Source organism: Elgaria multicarinata, chromosome 10 (genome assembly GCF_023053635.1).
Source record: "Elgaria multicarinata webbii isolate HBS135686 ecotype San Diego chromosome 10, rElgMul1.1.pri, whole genome shotgun sequence".
In the NCBI taxonomy this organism is placed as follows: Eukaryota; Metazoa; Chordata; class Lepidosauria; order Squamata; family Anguidae; genus Elgaria; species Elgaria multicarinata.
In genome coordinates, this window is record NC_086180.1 from 30,137,287 (window position 1) to 30,156,317 (window position 19,031).

General features: G+C 47.1%; 1 protein-coding gene across 2 annotated transcripts in view; it reads left to right on the forward strand.

Moving 5' to 3' along the window:
• Nucleotides 1–12,598: 12,598 nt before the first annotated feature.
• The window catches only part of SEC24B (SEC24 homolog B, COPII coat complex component), a 47,906-nt gene continuing 41,473 nt past the window's right edge, over nt 12,599–19,031 (forward strand). Inside the window, exon 1 of one of the 2 annotated variants that reach the window (XM_063136274.1) lies at nt 12,599–12,710. In XM_063136274.1, the coding sequence (XP_062992344.1) occupies nt 12,599–12,710 (112 nt within the window). The remainder of the gene's footprint in view (nt 12,711–19,031) is intronic. The other variant, XM_063136275.1, reaches the window with a different exon arrangement.

The window sequence follows — 19,031 nt, forward strand, 5'->3', positions numbered from 1 at the left end:
AGAGAATGGGGTGTTAGAATGGACTGCTCCACTTCATGACAATTTTGAATGTTCCTCCTTTAAAAAAAATAAGTTCCCTGTAAGCCGAAACCTAAAAGCTCCATCTGACGAGCATTTTACTGCACGCTCATTACTGGGCACTCATGGATTACTCACATGATGTTGTCTGCCTCTTGCGCGTCTTCTGCCCCTTCTGGCCTTTGTTGCGCCGCAACATCCCCCCCCCCCTTGGCCCCAGATAGCCCAGTTGCTGCTCTCTCCTACCAGACTGAATGGGGCTAATTACTTCCTGTTTTTAGGAAGCGAAGTCGGAGCCGTGACAGAGAAGGGACTGGAGCCGCACATATGACCTAGATGTGATGGGGCTTAACACAGCAGTGGGAAAGGTTCTAGCTGAGCCCTTTGACTGCTGGTTTTCTATTTGTAAGGAGATAAATATAAAGAGGGAGGGTAGGGGAAAGCAGCAGTATACTATTCAAAATGTGATCACTCACCTGCAGCGGTGCTGTGCAGTCCATTCTACCAATTCAGCGCTGTTGCCTCACTGATGCTATACGGGACTTTTGAGCAAGCATGTAAAAGAATGAGCTACAGCCACTTCGTGGAAACAAAGGTGTAAACTACTGGCTTGTGGTGTAATTAGAGTTGTACAGAATCAGAGGAAGTGCTACTTCCCTGTTATGGGTTGTGGTGCTGTGTTATTGCAGCTTAATTCAGATGTAATCTTATAAACACTTTCCTGGGAGTAAAAGCACTCCCACTGAATACAATGGAGTTTATTTCTGATTAAACATGCATAGAATGACAGTTAATCAACAGCAAGGGATTGTGATTTAGGCTGCAACCCTCTGCATGCTTACCAGAGTAAATCTCACTGAGATTAGTAGGGCTTACTTCTGTGTAAACATACATAGGTTGCATACATTTGGGTAGAAGCAGAGAAGTCAATTGTGTATGTATATGAGACTTAGGCAGAATGTACACTACTGCTTTATAATAGTTTATAACGGTTTTGACAACTGTTCCGGCCCAGGACACGTTAGATATAGTGTTCAAACCATTTTCAAAGTGTTATATCCTGTTTGGTGTAGATCCCCACTTGGGACTGCAGGATAGGCCTAGAGCAGAAAGTGTTAAGAAGATATCATCATCATCATCATCAAAAGAAGGATGGAATAGAGTAAAGGTGCAATCCTGTGCATATCTAGACAAGAAAAAAATCATACAACTCCCAGCATTCCCCAGCCAGTATGATAATAATCTGACTTCAGCAGCAACTTTTAACTTAGCTGTACTTTCCTCTCCCCATCTGAATGTTTTGTTGGAATGTTGGAATCCTCCAAGTATCTACTACAGAAAATAATATGACAATTTAGATATACCCTCCTCCTACTGTCCTGCACACAATTCCCCCCCCCAAGCAATACTCACATACGCACAAAATAGGCATGTGCTCCGCTCCGATTAGAAGCGCAGAAGCAGGAGCGAATTGGCCTGCTCCGCCTTGCCCAGAGGTGGAGTAGAAGCGGACCACGGACCCCTAGAAGCAAGGTGAAGAGAAGCGCCCATTTTCGGAGCGCTCCGGTTTCCGCGGTCTGATCCGATCGCCATCTTGAAACATTTCACCCATAGGATTGCATTGCGGAAAAGAAAGGGGGATAACTGGGTTGTTTTTGAAGCTATCTTTCTGAAAATTCTTGTGCTTGGAGAGTCGTGGATAGGGGTCATTTTGAGCCTACTCTCAGCTCTCTGCGTGCTGCGGTTCGTGTGCTGGAATTTTAAAAAAAACCGGCGGGAAAATACCTTTTCCGAAGGGCTGAGGGGCAGAGTCAACTCCCGGTCATGATCACATGATCCCAAAGTTGGAGGAGGGGATAGGCAAAAAGGGTAACTTGGGATTCTGGGAACTTCTCTTTCTTAGTCTGAACGGACTTTTCCCAGTGTTTTTTAAAACAGTAGCCCCACCAAATGCACAAACACAACCTGAAATCATATACTAAGCCAATAATAAGAGATAGAAACACAGCACTGCTACCCACCCTAACTTTGGGGAACAACTGAAAAGATGTGGTGCAAGGGGATGAGCTCCCCTAGGGCATCCCATGTGGACGTGCCCTCACTCTCTCCTGTACTTGGAGGGCCATCAGAGCCCTCCAAAGAGAGTAACCCGGTGGAGCAATGCCTATCATGAGTTGAAGTGAGAGTTCTACTCCTCAGCTCTCGTGGTGAAGCAATGGCTTTCATGAGTTGAACTGGCAGCTGCTTCCCCCTCCCCCAGGCACATCCCCCTATTGCTGGTAAAAGACAGCTATAGCCTTTTTTAAAAAGTTCTTCTTGTTGTTTATTCAGCAACACTGCTGCTTTTAATTCTACCCCTCCTTCGTTTATTTATTTATTTATTCCATTTTATATGCATTACTGGCTTATCCTTGGCTCACTTCCTTATGCCCCCAGAAATGTCTGCTGCCTGCCTGCCTTCCCTCTCTCCTCCCCTGCCCGCCTCGCAGGGATGTTGTGTGTGTCTGGCTTTGACTCAGGGGAGAAGTCCTTCCTGCGCTCACTTGGAGTTTTTGGAAGTTCCAAATCCATTTTTCAAGTGTGGAAGAAGATTCATATAGGTTTATCTCTACTCCCCAATTCATGGCATGTTGAGATTTCCTTTGAAATGGCCCCATTGAGAGTTCTGCAGGTTTAAGCCCTGCCAAAAAACAGGGGATGATGGGACTGCCTTGAGTCTGGGCGTGCGTGTGTATCCCTGGATAAGTTATCATGGTGGCGAGTTTGAGGTTTTTAACGTGCAAATTGACGGAGCTATCGAAAGGGGTGTGAATGGGGTGTTGGATTTTCATAAATTCCCCAAAATTCAGGGGATGATGGGATTGCCTTGAGTCTTAGCGTGCGTGTGTATACCTCCATAAGGTGTCATGGTGCCAAACGTGAGGTTTCTAACTTTCACAGAAAAAAAGTTGTATACTTTTTAAGCTTAATGCAAGCCTATGGGGGGGGGGAACGGAGCTCTGATCCGGATCCGGAGCTCCGCAGCGGAGCGGAGCGGACATAGGCAGAGCGGGGGCGGAGCGAAGCGGCTCGATCTGCAAATCGCAGATCTGGAAGTGAAGCGGAGCGGGGGGTCCGTGCACACCCCTAGCACAAAATACTACATACTCTCACACGCTCCTTTTATACAGTGTATACACTGTAATTTTATTCTTTCATTAGATATTGAGCTCCCACTTAGGCCATTTTATTTGAGACAGTCCATATCTGTTGTTTTTTAAATGGATACTGACGTTTCTGATGGTTCTTAAATTTTGTATACTTTTTAATGTTTACTGTTTTAACCTTTGTGAACCGCCCAGAATGCTTCGGCTGTGGGGAGGTATATAAATGTAATAAATAAATCTACACCAAACAGGATACAAGAATTTGAAAACGGTTTCAAAACTGTACATGCAGTCTGTCCTGGGGCCCAACAGTTGTCAAAACCGTTATAAACTAGTTTAAAGCAGTAGTGTAGATCCTGCCTAAGAATTATAATTAGTGAATCCCTTTGTTTCTTTAGTTATCTTGATTACAGCAGCCACGGTAGTGGCTGCTGTATGTTAAGGCCCGTCAGTAATCTGAGCATTCTACCATTATAATTTATTAGCGGGGGGGGAAGGGGAATTTAGGGTCCTAAAATGAAAAATATTTCAGGAATCTTTCTGAAACGCGGGTACTGCCAGAAAGAAATGCTGGCTTTACATTCCCTGCGCGTTTCAGGGAGATTCCTGAAATATTGAGGTCTGGGTGGGAGTTTAAAGGAGAAAAAGGGAGAGAAAGTCTGTCCGTCACAATCTGCTTTGTTTTTCTCGGGGGGTGGCGACTTTTTTTTTGCGCACTCGTAGCGCAAAAGGGGAAGCCTCCCGGGGGAATGCATAAACAGGATTAAATTCCCCTATCCATCCGATTGATGGAATGGCCTTTCTTTTTTCGAAAGACCGTTCCATCAATTTTTAATTAATTTTTAAAATCCCCATGTTTCTCAATGGGGAATCTGATAAGCTCACGCATGCGCGTGAGCTTCAGAATCCCCAGAGAGAGACCGAGAGCAGGGAGAGCGCGGCCGGCGCTCATCCCCGACCGGTCAGGTAAGTGGGGTGAGGGGAGCTTGCCTGGAGCCGCTGCTGCATTCGTGCAGCAGCGGGCCCAGGCGTAGCGGGAGGGGGGAAATCGGGGGGGGGAAGTCGCCCCCCACCCCCCGGTTTCACCTTGTCCGTCGGCTGCAGGCCCGGGTCTGCAGCCGACTTGGGCGGAGGGGGGAGGAGAGGGGGGCCCGCGTCGGTGGGGTGGGGGTGCAGGGGGACCTTCTCTAGGCTCGCCGCCGCTCGAACTGCGGCGGCGGCGAGGGCAGAGAAGCACCGCGCCGCTGGTGTGTGTGTGTGCGTGAGTGTGTGATTGATTACCTGGTCTCCGCTGCTGCCAACTGCGGCAGCGGCCGGAGGCTAGGCAATCAATCAATCACACACACACACACACAGACAGACACACACTCACCAGCGGCGCTTCCCGGCCAGGGTAGCCGCCGCCGCCGCCGCCGCCGCCGCCGCCGCCGCCGCCCCCCCCCCCCCACGCGCGCACGCCGGAGGAGAGCAGGGACTTACCTTGCCTTCTTCCTCGTGGCTGGTCTGGCCGGAAATGTACTTCCCTGCCGGAAGTGACGTAACTTCCTTTTCCGGCAGGGAAGTACATTTCCGGCCAGACCCAGCCACGAGGAAGAAAGCAAGGTAAGTCCCTGCTCTCCTCCGGTGTGGGGGGGGGGGGCGGCGGCCCCTCCTCTCTCCCGGCGCGGCGTGGGGGTGGGGGGCGGCCCCCCCTCTCTCCCGGCGCGGCGTGGGGGTGGGGAGCGGCCCCTCCTCTCTCGCGGCGTGGGGGGTGGGGGGTGGGGGTGGGGGGCGGCCCCTCTATCCCGGCGCGACGTGGGGGTGGGGGTGGGGGGCGGCCCCTCCTCTCTCGCGGCGTGGCGTGGGGGTGGGGGTGGGGGGAGGCCCCCCCTCTCTCCCGGCGCGGGGTGGGGGTGGGGGTGGGGGGCGGCCCCCCTCTCTCGCGGCGTGGGGGTGGGGGGCGGCCCCCCTCTCTCCCGGCGCGGCGTGGGGGTGGGGGTGGGGGGGCGGCTCCCCTCTCTCCCGGCGCGGCGTGCGGGTGGGGGTGGGGGGCGTCCCCTCCTCTCTCGCGGCGTGGGGGTGGGGGTGGGGGGCGGCCCCTCTATCCCGGCGCGACGTGGGGGGTGGGGTTGGGGGTCGGCCCCCCCTCTCTCCTGGCGCGGTGTGGGGGTGGGGGTGGGGGGCGGCCCCCCTCTCTCCCGGCGCGGGGTGGGGGGCGGCCCCCCTCTCTCCCGGCGCGGCGTGGGGGTGGGGGAGGCCCCTCTATTCCGGCGCGACGTGGGGGTGGGGGGCGGCCCCTCCTCTCTCGCGGCGCGGCGTGGGGGTGGGGGTGGGGGGCGGCCCCCCCTCTGTCCCGGCGCGGCGTGTGGGTGTGAGGGGGCGGCCCCTCTATCCCGGCGCGACGTGGGGGTGGGGTTGGGGGGCGGCCCCTCCTCTCTCGCGGCGTGGGGGTGGGGGTGGGGGGCGGCCCCTCCTCTCTCGCGGCGTGGGGGTGGGGGTGGGGGGCGGCCCCCCTCTCTCCCGGCGCGGCGTGGGGGTGGGCAGCGGCCATTGCAGGACTAGATGGACCCTTGGTCTGATCCAGCATGGTTCTTATGTTTGTATGATCCATATCAAACCAGTCCTGCTAGTTTCCATCTCCTAAGAGCAGGCTTTTTGGAAAGTGAATGGGCCTTAATTGTCCAGGCCACCCCAAAATCCTTTACAAATTCCCGTTTCTATCCAACTGTTAAATATACAGGAGCCTTGTCCTCCTTTCCATAGGGTCAAGGTAGCCACATGGAAAGGCGCTCCTGTATCTTTAACAGTTGCATAGAAAAGGGAATTTCAGCAGGTGTCATAGGTATGCACACAGCACCTAGTGAAATTCTCCCAGCCCCACCCAACAGGACTTTTGTATCAGAGGCTGGTACGTGGTTTACATAGGTGGCTTACATAGTTCTCCTCTTGTCCATTTAATAGCCACAACAACCCTGTGAGGTAGTTTAGACAGAAAACCCTACAATCATATGCATGTTTACACAGAAAATCCAACAACCCTATGCATGTTTAGACAGAAAACCCTACAATCCTATGGATGTTTAGACAGAAAATCCTACAATCCTATGCATGTTTACACAGAAAACCCTACAATCCTATGCTTGTTTAGACAGAAAATCCAACAACCCTATGCATGTTTAGACAGAAAACCCTACAATCCTATGCATGTTTACATAGAAAACCCTACAATCCTATGCATCTTTAGACAGAAAAACCTACAATCCTATGCAAGTTTAGACAGAAACACAGATGTATAAAATAGTTGTCAGCACTTTTGGAACAATCTATACATAGGGTGACCATATGAAAAGGAGGACAGGCTTCCTGTATCTTTAACAGTTGCATAGAAAAGGGAATTTCAGCAGGTGTCACTTGTATGTATGCAGCACCTGGTGAAATTCTCTCTTCATCACAGCAATTAAAGTCACAGGAGCCTTCCCTCTTGACCAGATACAAAAGGCTCCTGTCTAAACATGCATAGGATTGTAGGGTTTTCTGTCTAAACATGCATAGGATTGTAGGGTTTTCTGTCTAAACATGCATAGGGTTGTTGGATTTTCTGTGTAAACATGCATAGGATTGGAGGATTTTCTGTCTAAAGATGCATAGGATTGTAGGGTTTTCTGTCTAAACATGCATAGGGTTGTTGGATTTTCTGTCTAAACATGCATAGGATTGGTGGATTTTCTGTGTAAACATGCATAGGATTGTAGGGTTTGCTGTCTAAACATGTATAGGATTGGAGGATTTTCTGTGTAAACATGCATAGGATTGTAGGGTTTGCTGTCTAAACATGCATAGGGTTGTTGGATTTTCTGTGTAAACATGCATAGGATTGGAGGAGATTGAGAGCTTCTCTACATTAAGGAAAATGCCATTGTTTACCCGTCACTGTTGTGCTTCCTGTTTCTTTGGCACGATTAGTATGAGCTAGATTACATGGAGGAGGAGGGCGACAAGGCATGGAGGGTGCTGCTGCTGTTGAACTGAGGGAGCGCCTTCCTCCCTGGCATGTATGCAAAAGAGGGGGGTCTTGTTGTTTGTTTCATCACAGCCCCCAGGAAAGTCAGGACTTAGTTCTGAGTAGAAGTAAGATTTTGCTGTAAGTTTACATTGGGTTACCATATGGAAAGTAGGAAAGGGCTCCTGTACCTTCACCAGTTGCATAGAAAAGGGAATTTCAGCAGGTGTCACTCATAGGCATGCAACACCTGGTGAAATTCCCTCTGCGTCACAACAGTTAAAGCTGCAGGAACCCTGCCCTCTTGACCAGATACAAAAGGGGGAAGGCTCCTGTGACTTTAATTGCTGTGATGAAGAGAGAATTTCACCAGGTGCTGCATACATACAAGTGACACCTGCTGAAATTCCCTTTTCTATGCAACTGGTGAAGGTACAGGAAGCCTGTCCTCCTTTTCATATGGTTACCCTATGTATAGATTGTTCCAAAAGTGACGACAACTATTTTATACATCTGTGTTTCTGTCTAAACTTGCATAGGATTGTTGGATTTTCTGTCTAAACATGCATAGGGTTGTAGGGTTTTCTGTCTAAAGATGCATAGGATTGTAGGGTTTTCTGTCTAAAGATGCATAGGATTGTAGGGTTTTCTGTCTAAACATGCATAGGGTTGTAGGGTTTTCAGTCTAAACATGCATAGGATTGGAGGATTTTCTGTCTAAACATGCATAAGATTGTAGGGTTTTCTGTCTAAAGATGCATAGGATTGTAAGGTTTTCTGTCTAAACATGCATAGGATTGGAGGATTTTCTGTGTAAACATGAAAATGTTTAGACAGAAAACCCTATGCATGTTTAGACAGAAAACCCTACAATCCTATGCTTTAGACAAAAAACCCTACAATCCTATGCATCTTTAGACAGAAAACCCTACAATCCTATGCATGTTTAGACAGAAAATCCTCCAATCCTATGCATGTTTACACAGAAAATCCTCCAATCCTATGCATGTTTAGACAGAAAATCCAACAACCCTATGCATGTTTAGACAGAAAACACTACAATCCTATGCATCTTTAGACAGAAAATCCTCCAATCCTATGCATGTTTACACAGAAAATCCTCCAATCCTATGCATGTTTAGACAGAAAACACTACAATCCTATGCATGTTTAGACAGAAAAACCTACAGTCCTACGCATGTTTAGACAGAAAAACCTACAATCCTATGCAAGTTTAGACAGAAACACAGATGTATAAAATAGTTGTCGTCACTTTTGGAACAATCTATACATAGGGTGACCATATGAAAAGGAGGACAGGCTTCTTGTATCTTTAACAGTTGCATAGAAAAGGGAATTTCAGCAGGTGTCACTTGTATGTATGCAGCACCTGGTGAAATTCTCTCTTCATCACAGTAATTAAAGTCACAGAAGCCTTCCCTCTTTTGTATCTGGTCAAGAGGGCAGGGTTCCTGCAGCTTTATCTGCTGTGACGCAGAGGGAATTTCACCAGGTGCTGCATGCATACAAGTGAGACCTGCTGAAATTCCCTTTTCTATACAAGTGTAAAAGATAGAAGAGCCCTGTACTCCTTTGAAGTCATCACCCTAGCCACATGGAAAGGTATATGGGAGAAACCTTTTTTCCCTCTTGCAAGCAACCCAAGGTGACGCACATAGTTCTCCTCTTGTCCATTTAATAGCCACAACAACCCAGTGTGGTAGGTGAGGCTGAGAGTCAGTGATTGGTCCAAAGTTAGCCAGTGAGCTTCATGATCAAGTGGGGACTAGAACCTGCCTGACACTCTAACCATTACACTACACTGCCACATATTTGGGTTTGAGTATGTGTGTGTGAGAGTGAGTGAGAGAGAAAGAGAGCATAAACTATCCCAATCATAGAATCATAGAATAGCAGATTTGGAAAGGGCCTACGAGGCCATCCAGTCCAACCCCGTTTTCTATGCAACTGTTAAAGGTACAGGAACCCTGTACTCCTTTGAGAATGGTCACTCTACAGGAGCGAGACATGCTAAATCCAGCAGTGGCTTGTGACTCTGATGTCAGTGGGGTGGTGAATCCCTCTAGGTTTCAGTTATAGCCAGTCAGAACTACAAAGGAGCTCTCCAAGGCAAATATTAAATATAAATATAACATACATGTGACCATAAAATAGATGGGTATATAAAGTCACATCTGTGTTTTGCGAAAAAGCAAGTTGAGATTTTTTGGAGGGAGGTGTTGTTTATTAAAAACACTTTCTGCATACAGTAAGTACACCCGAACGCAAAAGTCCGAGACAAAAACGGCAACAAACTCAGCTTTTACACTAACTAATACATTAGTATTCTATCTAACTTACCACTAATACACTCATGAATCTAAAACTAAAATTTATAATTATTACTTTATTAACATTAAAGAATCCATCCCTCTTCTTAATGCAGGAATTTAGCTGGCAGTTTTGGAAAACTTTGTCCCTCCAGTTATCGTGGCATGTTTGAGTCACATCAGCCAGAGGCAATGCACTCTGCTCATGTTCAGAAAATCCTAGAATAGCAGAGTTGAAAAGGGGGCCTACGAGGGCATCCAGTCCAACCCACTTCTTAATGCAGGAATTTAGCTGGCAGGTTGGGAAAACTTCCTCCCTCCAGTTATCGTGGCATGTTTGACTCACATCAGCCACAGGCAATGCACTCTGCCCATGTTGAGAGAATCCTAGAATAGAAGAGTTGAAAAGGGACCCTGAGAGGCAATCTAGTCCATCCCACTTCTTAATGCAGGAATCCACCTGGGATTCATCACAACAGTGAAAGCTGCAGGAGCCCTGCCCTCTTTTAAATCTGGTCAGTCTAGTATAGCTCCTGCAGCTTTAACTGTTGTGACGAAGAGGGAATTTCACCAGGTGCTGCATACATACAAGTGACACCTGCTGAAATTCCCTCTTCTATGCAACTGTAAAAGATGCAGGAGCCCTGTACTCCTTTTCATATGGTCACAGGGGCAGGGGGCTGGTGACTCCGATGTCAGTGGGTCTATGAATCCGTGGGTATATGCATAGAATTGTAGGATTTTATGTCTAACCTTGCATAGGATTGTAGGATTTATGTACCCATGGATTCATAGCCCCACTGACATCGGAGTCACCAGCCCCCTGCCCCTGTGACCATATGAAAAGGAGCACAGGGCTCCTGTATCTTTAACAGTTGCATAGAAAAGGGAATTTCAGCAGGTGTCATTTGTATATATGGGGAACCTGGTGAAGTTCCCTCTTCATCACACCAGTTAAAGCTGCAGGAGAAAAATATATTTTTTACTTAATTAACATTAAAGAATGCACAACGGTGCATTCTTTAATATTAATTAAGTAAAAAATATAAATTTTTTACAGTTATATTTATAAATATAAATTTCAGCAGGTGTCATTTGTATATATGGAGAACCTGGTGAAATTCCTTCTTCGTCACAACAGTGAAAGCTGCAGGAGCTATACTACAGTAACCACATTTAAAAGAGGGATGGGCTCGTTATCCTTTACAAAAAGCCATGAAATTCAATGAACAAAAAACCTACGGTTTATAAAACAACGTTAAGGCCGTACACTTTCCCACCAAGCACCAAAAAGCGGGGAAATTGGGAGTTAAGGCTCGCCAGCCTTAACGCCACATCCTCCCTAAGGAGGCAGAAAGTACCAGTGAAATTCTCATTCTGCCAAAGCAGATAAACCATGAGGACAGGATGGAGAATAGGATATGCAGAGGTGACTGTGGGGTTGTGGAAAACTGATGACGAACAACTTAGAGCCACCTACTTCTTTTTTTGTTTAGAGCAGCCCTTCCCCAACCTGGTGCCCTCCAAAGGTGTTGGACTGCGACAACGGAGCAGGTAAGAAACCCCACCCCCTCTTGCCTGGCCCTGCTGCCAGGTAAGCCCCAACCCATTTACGTGTTCCATCGTCACTGGGCCCGGGCTTGAACTGAGCACCCTGGTCCATCAGGAAACTCAATTCAAGCCTGGGCCCGGGGACGACGGAGCAGGTAAGCACCCCCCTCCTGCCTGGGCCCTTACCTGGACCCGCTGCTGTGCAAACTGCAGCAACGGCTCCAGGCAAGCCCCCACCCCAGCCCACCCCACTTACCTGCTCCGTTGTCGCTGGGCCCCACCTTGAATCGAGTGCCCTGGTCCACCCGGAAGCAAGTCCGCACCTGCAGCCTTGCTTCTGGTTGGACTCAGGGGCTTGATTCAAGCACGGGTCAGGCCATGACGGAGAAGGTAAGTGGGGTGGGCTGGGGTGGGCTTGCCTGGAGCTGCCACCGCAACAGTTTGTGCAGTGGCAGCTCCAGGTAAGGGGCCAGGCAGGAGGGGGGTTGGCTGGAGCTGCCACACTTTGTGCAGCGGTGGCAGCAGGTCCAGGTAAGGGGCCAGGTGTGTGTGGGGTGTGTGTTCTTACCTGCTCTGTCATCGGCTGGCCCTGACTTGAATTGAGCCCCTGGGTCCACCCAGAAGCAAGGCTGCAAGTGTGGCCTTGCTTCCAGGTGCACCAGGGCTCTCAGTTCAAGCCCAGGCCCAACGATGACAGAGCAGGTAAGCGGGGTGGGGTGGGGGTGGGCTTGCCTGGAGGCGCCGCCCTACGTTCCCCATCCTGCTGTCCCAGCATTCCTGACCATGGGACATACTGACTTGCAATGATAGATCGTTGCAGTCCAACACCTTTGGAGGGCACCAGGTTGGGGAAGGGCTGCTCTAAACAAAAAAAGAAGTAGGTGGCTCTAAGTTGTTCGTCATCAGTTTTCCACAACCCCACAGTCACCTCTGCATATCCTATTCTCCATCCTGTCCTCATGGTTTATCTGCTTTGGCAGAATGAGAATTTCACTGGTACTTTCTGCCTCCTTAGGGAGGATGTGGCGTTAAGGCTGGCGAGCCTTAACTCCCAATTTCCCCGCTTTTTGGTGCTTGGTGGGAAAGTGTACGGCCTTAACGTTGTTTTATAAACCGTAGGTTTTTTGTTCATTGAATTTATTATTATGCATGCCGTTCTTTTTGGTTGCCTTTATCTTGATAACTTTCTTTCGAAATAAAAAAAAATCATGAGAGGGGGGAAAAAACAACTCAGCATGAAAAGAAAAGAAAAGAGAAGGATTGCGCCCTCAATAAATAAGTCCCAGGGCAAGAAGGGCCAGCGGCAGATGTGGCTTGGCGGTGTCGCTAGGGGGCGCTGTGGGCCGAGGCGATGGTGGCGGTGACAGCGCGGCGTCCTTCCGCTCGTGCGCCCAGGAGTGCTGGTTTCCGAGGAACGACGTTGCAATTCCTCAGCACGTTCCTTCCAGAGTCGGTTCCGTTGGCGGCCGACGTAGGCGCGCTCTCGCCCTGCTGTGCCCCGCCTCCTATCCCGCTGCCTCCTCGGGCAAGAGAAGAAGCCGGAGAAGAGGAAGAAGCGTCGTGAGGACGGCGCCATGTCGGTGCCCCCCACAGGGTTCCCCCCGCCGCCCCTGGCCGCCGCCCCCTTGCCTGGCGGGCGCACCGCGGGCCTCAGAGCCCCGGGCGGCTTCGGGCTCTGTCAGAACGGTAATTAAGCAGGGCCGACTGGACCGGGGAGGGCGACGGCAGAGGCGGGGAGGAGAAGGGGAAGGAGGAGTCGCGTAGGGCGCAAAGCTGTGGGGAGGCAACTCGCGGGGAAGGGGCGAGGATGTGGTGGTAGTCGGGGGGGGGGGGGGAGAGTTTGTCTCGGTTAGTGGGAGAGAATGGTGCCGAACTGGGGGCGGGGGAGAGTGCCCCATGGAGTTCGGTGAAGTTGCGTGGCGAGTGTGCAGCAGCAGCAGCAAGAGGGAAATGGGGTGGGTTGTGGCTGGGGGGTTGTCAGAGGAACAAGGATGGGTGGTGGTGGCTTGGGACGCAGAGGGGGCCGGGAGCATGTGTGAGTGAAACATCCTTTGGCCTGAGCGCAAAGATGCCACGCAAGCCCGAGCATCTAACTTTCATGTGGCAGACTTTTTTAGGTACTTGCAAATAGTAGTGCACGAGAAGATCGCTGCTGGATCAAACCAAGGCTAGCCCCACATGTTCCATCTAGCTGCCGAGTTGCTTTTGGGAAGGCCACAAGCAGGACACGACAGCAACCCCCAGACTCCAACTCTTGTGTGCTTCTCAACAGTTGGCATTCATTACTGCCTCTATAGCGGTTTCATTTAGTTGTCTTGGGTAGGTAACAGTTGTTGATAGACCTACGTTCTTCCATGATTCCATCTAATCCCCTTCTAAGGCCATCTAAGCCAGTGGTGTTATTGGCATGTCTTCTGAAGCAAATTCCATAAACTAATCATGCTTAGTGGGAAGATGTTGTTTTTCTTTGCCTGGCCTGAATCTCCTGCAACTTTGATTAAAAGACCCTGATTTCTACTATGATGAAAAAGGGAATGAAAACTTCTTTCTCTCAACTTTCTCCATATCGTGTGTGTGTGTGTGTGTGTGTGTGTATGTATGTGTATATATATATATACTGTTATCATTTCTGGCTCCCCCCCTTTGTTACCCCCCTCAACTAAAAGGCCTCAAACTCTAATTTTATTTCTTTAGGGAAAGTGCTCCAACCCTTTGATCATTTTAGGGCTCAGGCCTATGCATGTTTATGCAGAAAAAAGTCCTGCAATTCCCAGCATTCCCCAATCAGACGTGCGTTGGATTGGACTCTTAGAGTGTGGCCAGGACTGTGTGCAGTATTCCAAATGTAGCCATGCCATCGATATGTAAACAGACATGAAGATACCAGCTGCCTTATTTCAGTCTGTTTCTTAATCTCTAGCATGGGATTTGCCTTTTAATTTCACTTCTGTTGCAGTGAATGGACACCTTCACTCTTCTTTTTACAGTTACCCCCATGATCTTTCCTGGCTGTTCGCTTCTACTTTAGACCCCTTTATTGTATATGTTGATTTTGGAGGTTTTTTCCCAGTGTGTACCTCAGTTTACATTGAATCTCGTTTGCCATTTTGCCCATTCACGTACATTGGAGTGATCCTTTTGAGTTCTTGGCATGAATCTAACTTTTTCTAGCTCAAGGATACGTGTGGAGCCTATGATACTGCCCTTCCCTCTGGTCCTAAACTATGCAGACTATGGTATTTCAACCTTTTCCCCAGACAATCCCCAATAAAATGTTTTGAGCTAATGTAAACACCCCCTACTTCTATATACAAAAAGGAGATTCACAACCCTATCTTGTCCACACAGGTAAAGGCTGTTTGGGAGCCCTGGTTTCCATCTCTGTATTCCTGACATTCTTACGTCATAGTCAATAGCTCTCTTCTGGTGTTTATTGCAAACATATGAACAGGGGCTGGGGCCAGTGCATATGGCGACATAGTGTGTGTGTATGCAGCCCTTCAATTACTACACCAGCGATGCAGGGCGTATTTCAGACTGAGGGCTGAATTCCATTTCAGACAATCTCTTGGGAGTTACTTTACTGTGGTGGGCAGGGCTAAAGGCAAAAAGGGCAGGGCCAAAAATATAATATTTTAGCTCAAAGCTCTTAAGCCAGTAATTAAGCTTTAGGAGATACATTTTTAGAATGCGAAAAACATTGCACAGAAGCTGGAAAACACTAATCTGTGGTTGGGGAAAAGGGAGTGGAGCCAGGGGAAAGGGGTGGAGTCTTCTGGAAGCCCCAACAGGGCTGGATTGGGCCCCTATGCCTAACGTTCTTCACCCCTGCCCTACACCCATGCATTTGTCTGTATGCCTGAATAGGGCTGCTATCGGACCACAAATCAAGGTCAGACTAACATAATTAGACAGATTCATAGAGGATATGTGTATTTTTTATAATAGCCAAATAAGGTCTTCATGTTCACAGGTAACATACCACTGAACACTAGCTGCTGGGGAAAAATGAGGGAGGGCTGTTGCCATCTACTATTTGCATGTTTCTCAGAGATATTTGGCTTGCCATTGTTGGGAACAGGATTGTGGAGTAGATGGGCCCCTTGCTGTGACTGATCAAAGCAATTATGTTAGATAGAGCATTCTGCAGGTATTTCGATTTGTTCCTTGTTTTGGTTGGGAAGCATTTCTAAAAAGAATTTTTACTTATGCAAAGATTCTCAGGGTAGATTTCTATCACTACCAGAGCAATTGCATCCGCATTAAAATGTTTGCATGCTTAGGTAGAATTGATCCAAAGTTACCCTTTATGATTGTCACAGGTTTTTTTTTTTACCTATTAAATAAGTTCAGAGGTTTTGTTAAAATATTTAGCCAGCAATTTCAGTCTGTCAGCATTTACAATGATTTATGTAGTATTGGCAACTCTATATAACAAGTGTTTGTGGCAGAAATCCAGATTTTTAAGAACAGTTAAGAGAAAGAACTTGTGGACTTCTAAAAGGAATGTGATTGTGGTTGAATAAAGAAGCGTATCTAAGCATTTGAATAGCCAAGTTTGGTAGTGAAACAGTCTTCATTAATAAAAGAAATGTAAATCTTTGGCTCATGTGTTTAAAGTGAAAACTGTTTAAAAACGTTTCTGTAAGAGTAAGGCAAAGAGTGAGTTTTATATGGTCCTCTCGATGGTACACTATTACAGCCCAAGGATTTTTGTTCAGATTTTTGAGGATAACTTTCTAATCCTCTTGGTTGCAAACAGTTGATGGCAACAATTTCTTATGAAGTTTACAGCATTCTACTAGTTGTCCCACCCTGCTGAATGTATGTTTGTTTTGGTATGGATTGTATCTATGTGTAGTTTACCAAGATGTTCTGACTTCTTGATATGATCCTTGTTGAGGAAGGCTGCACCTTCTAATACTGAGAGAGCTAGAATTAATTTTTTTGGAATGTTAGAATATTCAACTTCCTGCCCATCCGCAAAGCTAACAGTATGGTCTGGTCATGGGCAAGTCACTTATCTTTCAACCTAACCTACCCCTCTGAGGCCTTGATAAGATAAAATCACTGAAGAAAATAAGCTGCATATAGCTCCTTGGATAAATTATAGGATACATGTACATATTTGGCACTGGCTTCTGCTAAGTGGTAATTTAGCTATGAATGATTATTGGTAGAGAGTAGAGAACAAGTTCTGAGTTTCTATATTTTTTATGCTTTAGCAGATAGTTAAAGTTAAAACAGCCTGTGCATGTCACTGCTTTTTGTATTTATATTTATTTAAAGCATTTATAACACACTCTACATTTAGTAAGGCCCTCAGAGCGGCTTATACAGATGAATAAAAGATTATCTATGTAAGGATGTTTGGGCCTACTCTGGCAGGGGTGGTGGGACAGCAAAGTCCTGCCTTCTTGCATTGCCTCTTTTGGATTCTTTTGGCCCATAGGCAGAGTTAACTTGAGTGTGTGCAAGCCATAACTGATAGCAAAGGAGGGAATTAAGGCACAGAATCTTTGGCACAGAATAATTCATCAGCTGTGCACCCATTGGAATTAAAAACAAGCAGTAAGACGGTAAGAAAAGGGAGGCGGGGTGTGTGTGTGTGTTTGTGTGTGTGTGTGTACATACATACACACACACACGCTGCTCAAAAGTACACTTCACTTCAAATATTCAAAGATGCAAATTTAGTAGCAGCTTGTTGCTTCTGTTACTGTAGCTTGAGGTGATCACAAGGCTTAAACCCTGCTGAATTTCCCTTTCCATGTAAAGGATTTTGACTGTCACAGATCGCATCAGATTACTATTCTGATTCTGGAATAAAAGCCATCCTTGCAGTGCAATTCTATACATGCCTACTCAGAAGTAAGCCCTATTGAGTTCAATGGAACTTATGCTTTGGTAAGTGTGTATAGGATTGCAACCTTAGACATCCTTGATGTTGCTTTGATAGTATCTCTGTTTACCGTATGTTAGTACTTTCCTCTTTCTTGAATGTAAGCTCTTTTAATACCTTTCTTTGTTAACATTCAATTTCTCAGGCTTGAGTCTATGTGGAGGCCCTGTTCTTAAAACAGCATGCCTAAGATTTTTTTTAGTCTAGCAACTCTGAAGTTCAAAGTTAACAAGACTATGGTTAAAGAGAAGTGATTCTTTAAAGTTTATTATTTGTATTTTTTAATGTTGCTAGATTAGCTAGATTATTTGGAAGTTATATTGGCAGGAAATCCACCAAACTACTCAAGATGAATGCCCTGGCACTTGTCCCTTTGAATTCTGATGAACATCCCTTCTCTTTTCTCTGGAGTTAATGACCCAATAAGGTTGAGGCTCCTCACAGCCTATGAAGTTTACTAGTGTTTGCATAATTACTGCAAGTTATAAAGGTGTGGCGATGTGGAAAGCTGGGTAAGATGCTCTGAATGAGCAGCTGTGAGAGTGGAGTGTCTGTGTAAGAGAGAGCTGAGTGCCTTATATTTGATTGCATCTAGCAGGATTCCAGACTAAAAATGGAGGGAAGTAGAGAATGCTAGGCTGAGTTTGATTTCAGGTGGGTTTGTTTGTTTTATACAGTTCAAGCTACTACAGGAGTGGGGAAGCTGTAGCTCTCCAGATGTTGTTGGCCTGCAGCTCCCATCAGCTCCAGTTAGCATGGCCCATGCTTACATTTTTTGCAGTGTAGTGCAGCAACATCTGGAGGCCACAGATTCCCCACCCCTGCCCTAGTTTATGAAAATTTTGCTGAAGTTTGTTAGTCTGCAAGTGGCCGTAGCACTGCTTGAAAAAGTTTGAACAAGGGATTTTTCACTTTATTGACCAAAATCTTTCACTACGTCGTGGGTTTTGTACTAGAAAATGTAAACCTTGTTTAAAATGGGGGTTTGACTATTGCCCCAATGGACAAGACTGTGTAACCAGAGCTGACTAGCTGTGAGGAGTAGCAAACATTGTAACTTCTTCTCATACTGGTCCATTGTTCCACAGCTTTGTCAACGTGACTGTCTGCATCTCAGACTCAAGGCAGCAAAACCTTTCTGCCCTCAAGGAAAGCCAGACCTGTTTGTGAACCAAAGTTTCACTCCTATTTCACGTCATGGCTTCTTTATAAGCCCTCTGTTCCCAGCACATGAACCCAGAAAGGGACCTGAGTAACAATCTGCCTTGTCCAACATGTCTCTCTCCCTACAGATAAGAATCACCCTCCCTGCTCTGATCCTATTTCCTTGTTCCCAGCCCAGAGGGATTCTTTCTTCAATAAGCGAGGCTGTCAGAGGCCCAAACACACATATCACACTAATCGTTTCTATGGCTGGTTCTTGTAATTCCAGCAATCCCTTCCCTGAATTCTCTTCCCTGATCCCTACCAGTTCATCCGCTTCCTCTAATGCATTCCTTGAGCATCTAGAGATGGGGGTGAGGAAAGGGAGATTTGCCCCCTATCTCCAACCCAAATGAAGGCTGCAATTTTCTTATCCTTAGAAGACTTGTTATGTTAAAGCAAGCTTTTTGTAGCCTGCAGAGCCATAGAAGCTGAAGCCCCCATCTTCAATCTACTTAAAGTCTGGTGCTGCCTCAGTTTGTTTATTATTTATTTCATTTCTATACCACCTGATAGCTGAAGCTCTCTGGGTGGTTCACAAAAATTAACCATAAGACACATTATAAAATATAATATAGAAGCTTAAAATTACAATATAAAAGTACAAGCAGAATAAAGCTGAGCAGCAATGTAGGGAATTAAAATACAGATTTAAAACAGTAGAGTTAAAAGACTAGGATGGTAACATGCTAAAATACTGAGAAAATATAAAGATCTTCACCTGGTGCCGGAAAGAATGCAGTGTAGGTGCCACCTCTCTAGGGAGCTCATTCCACAGCCAGGGTGCCATAGCAGAAAAGGCCCTTGTCCTGGTAGCCACCTCCCTCAATTCCTTTAGCAGGGGCTCTGTTTTAAAGTTTTTTGGGCTTTCCAGGTGATAGCAGAACTGTCAATTAAGGGAG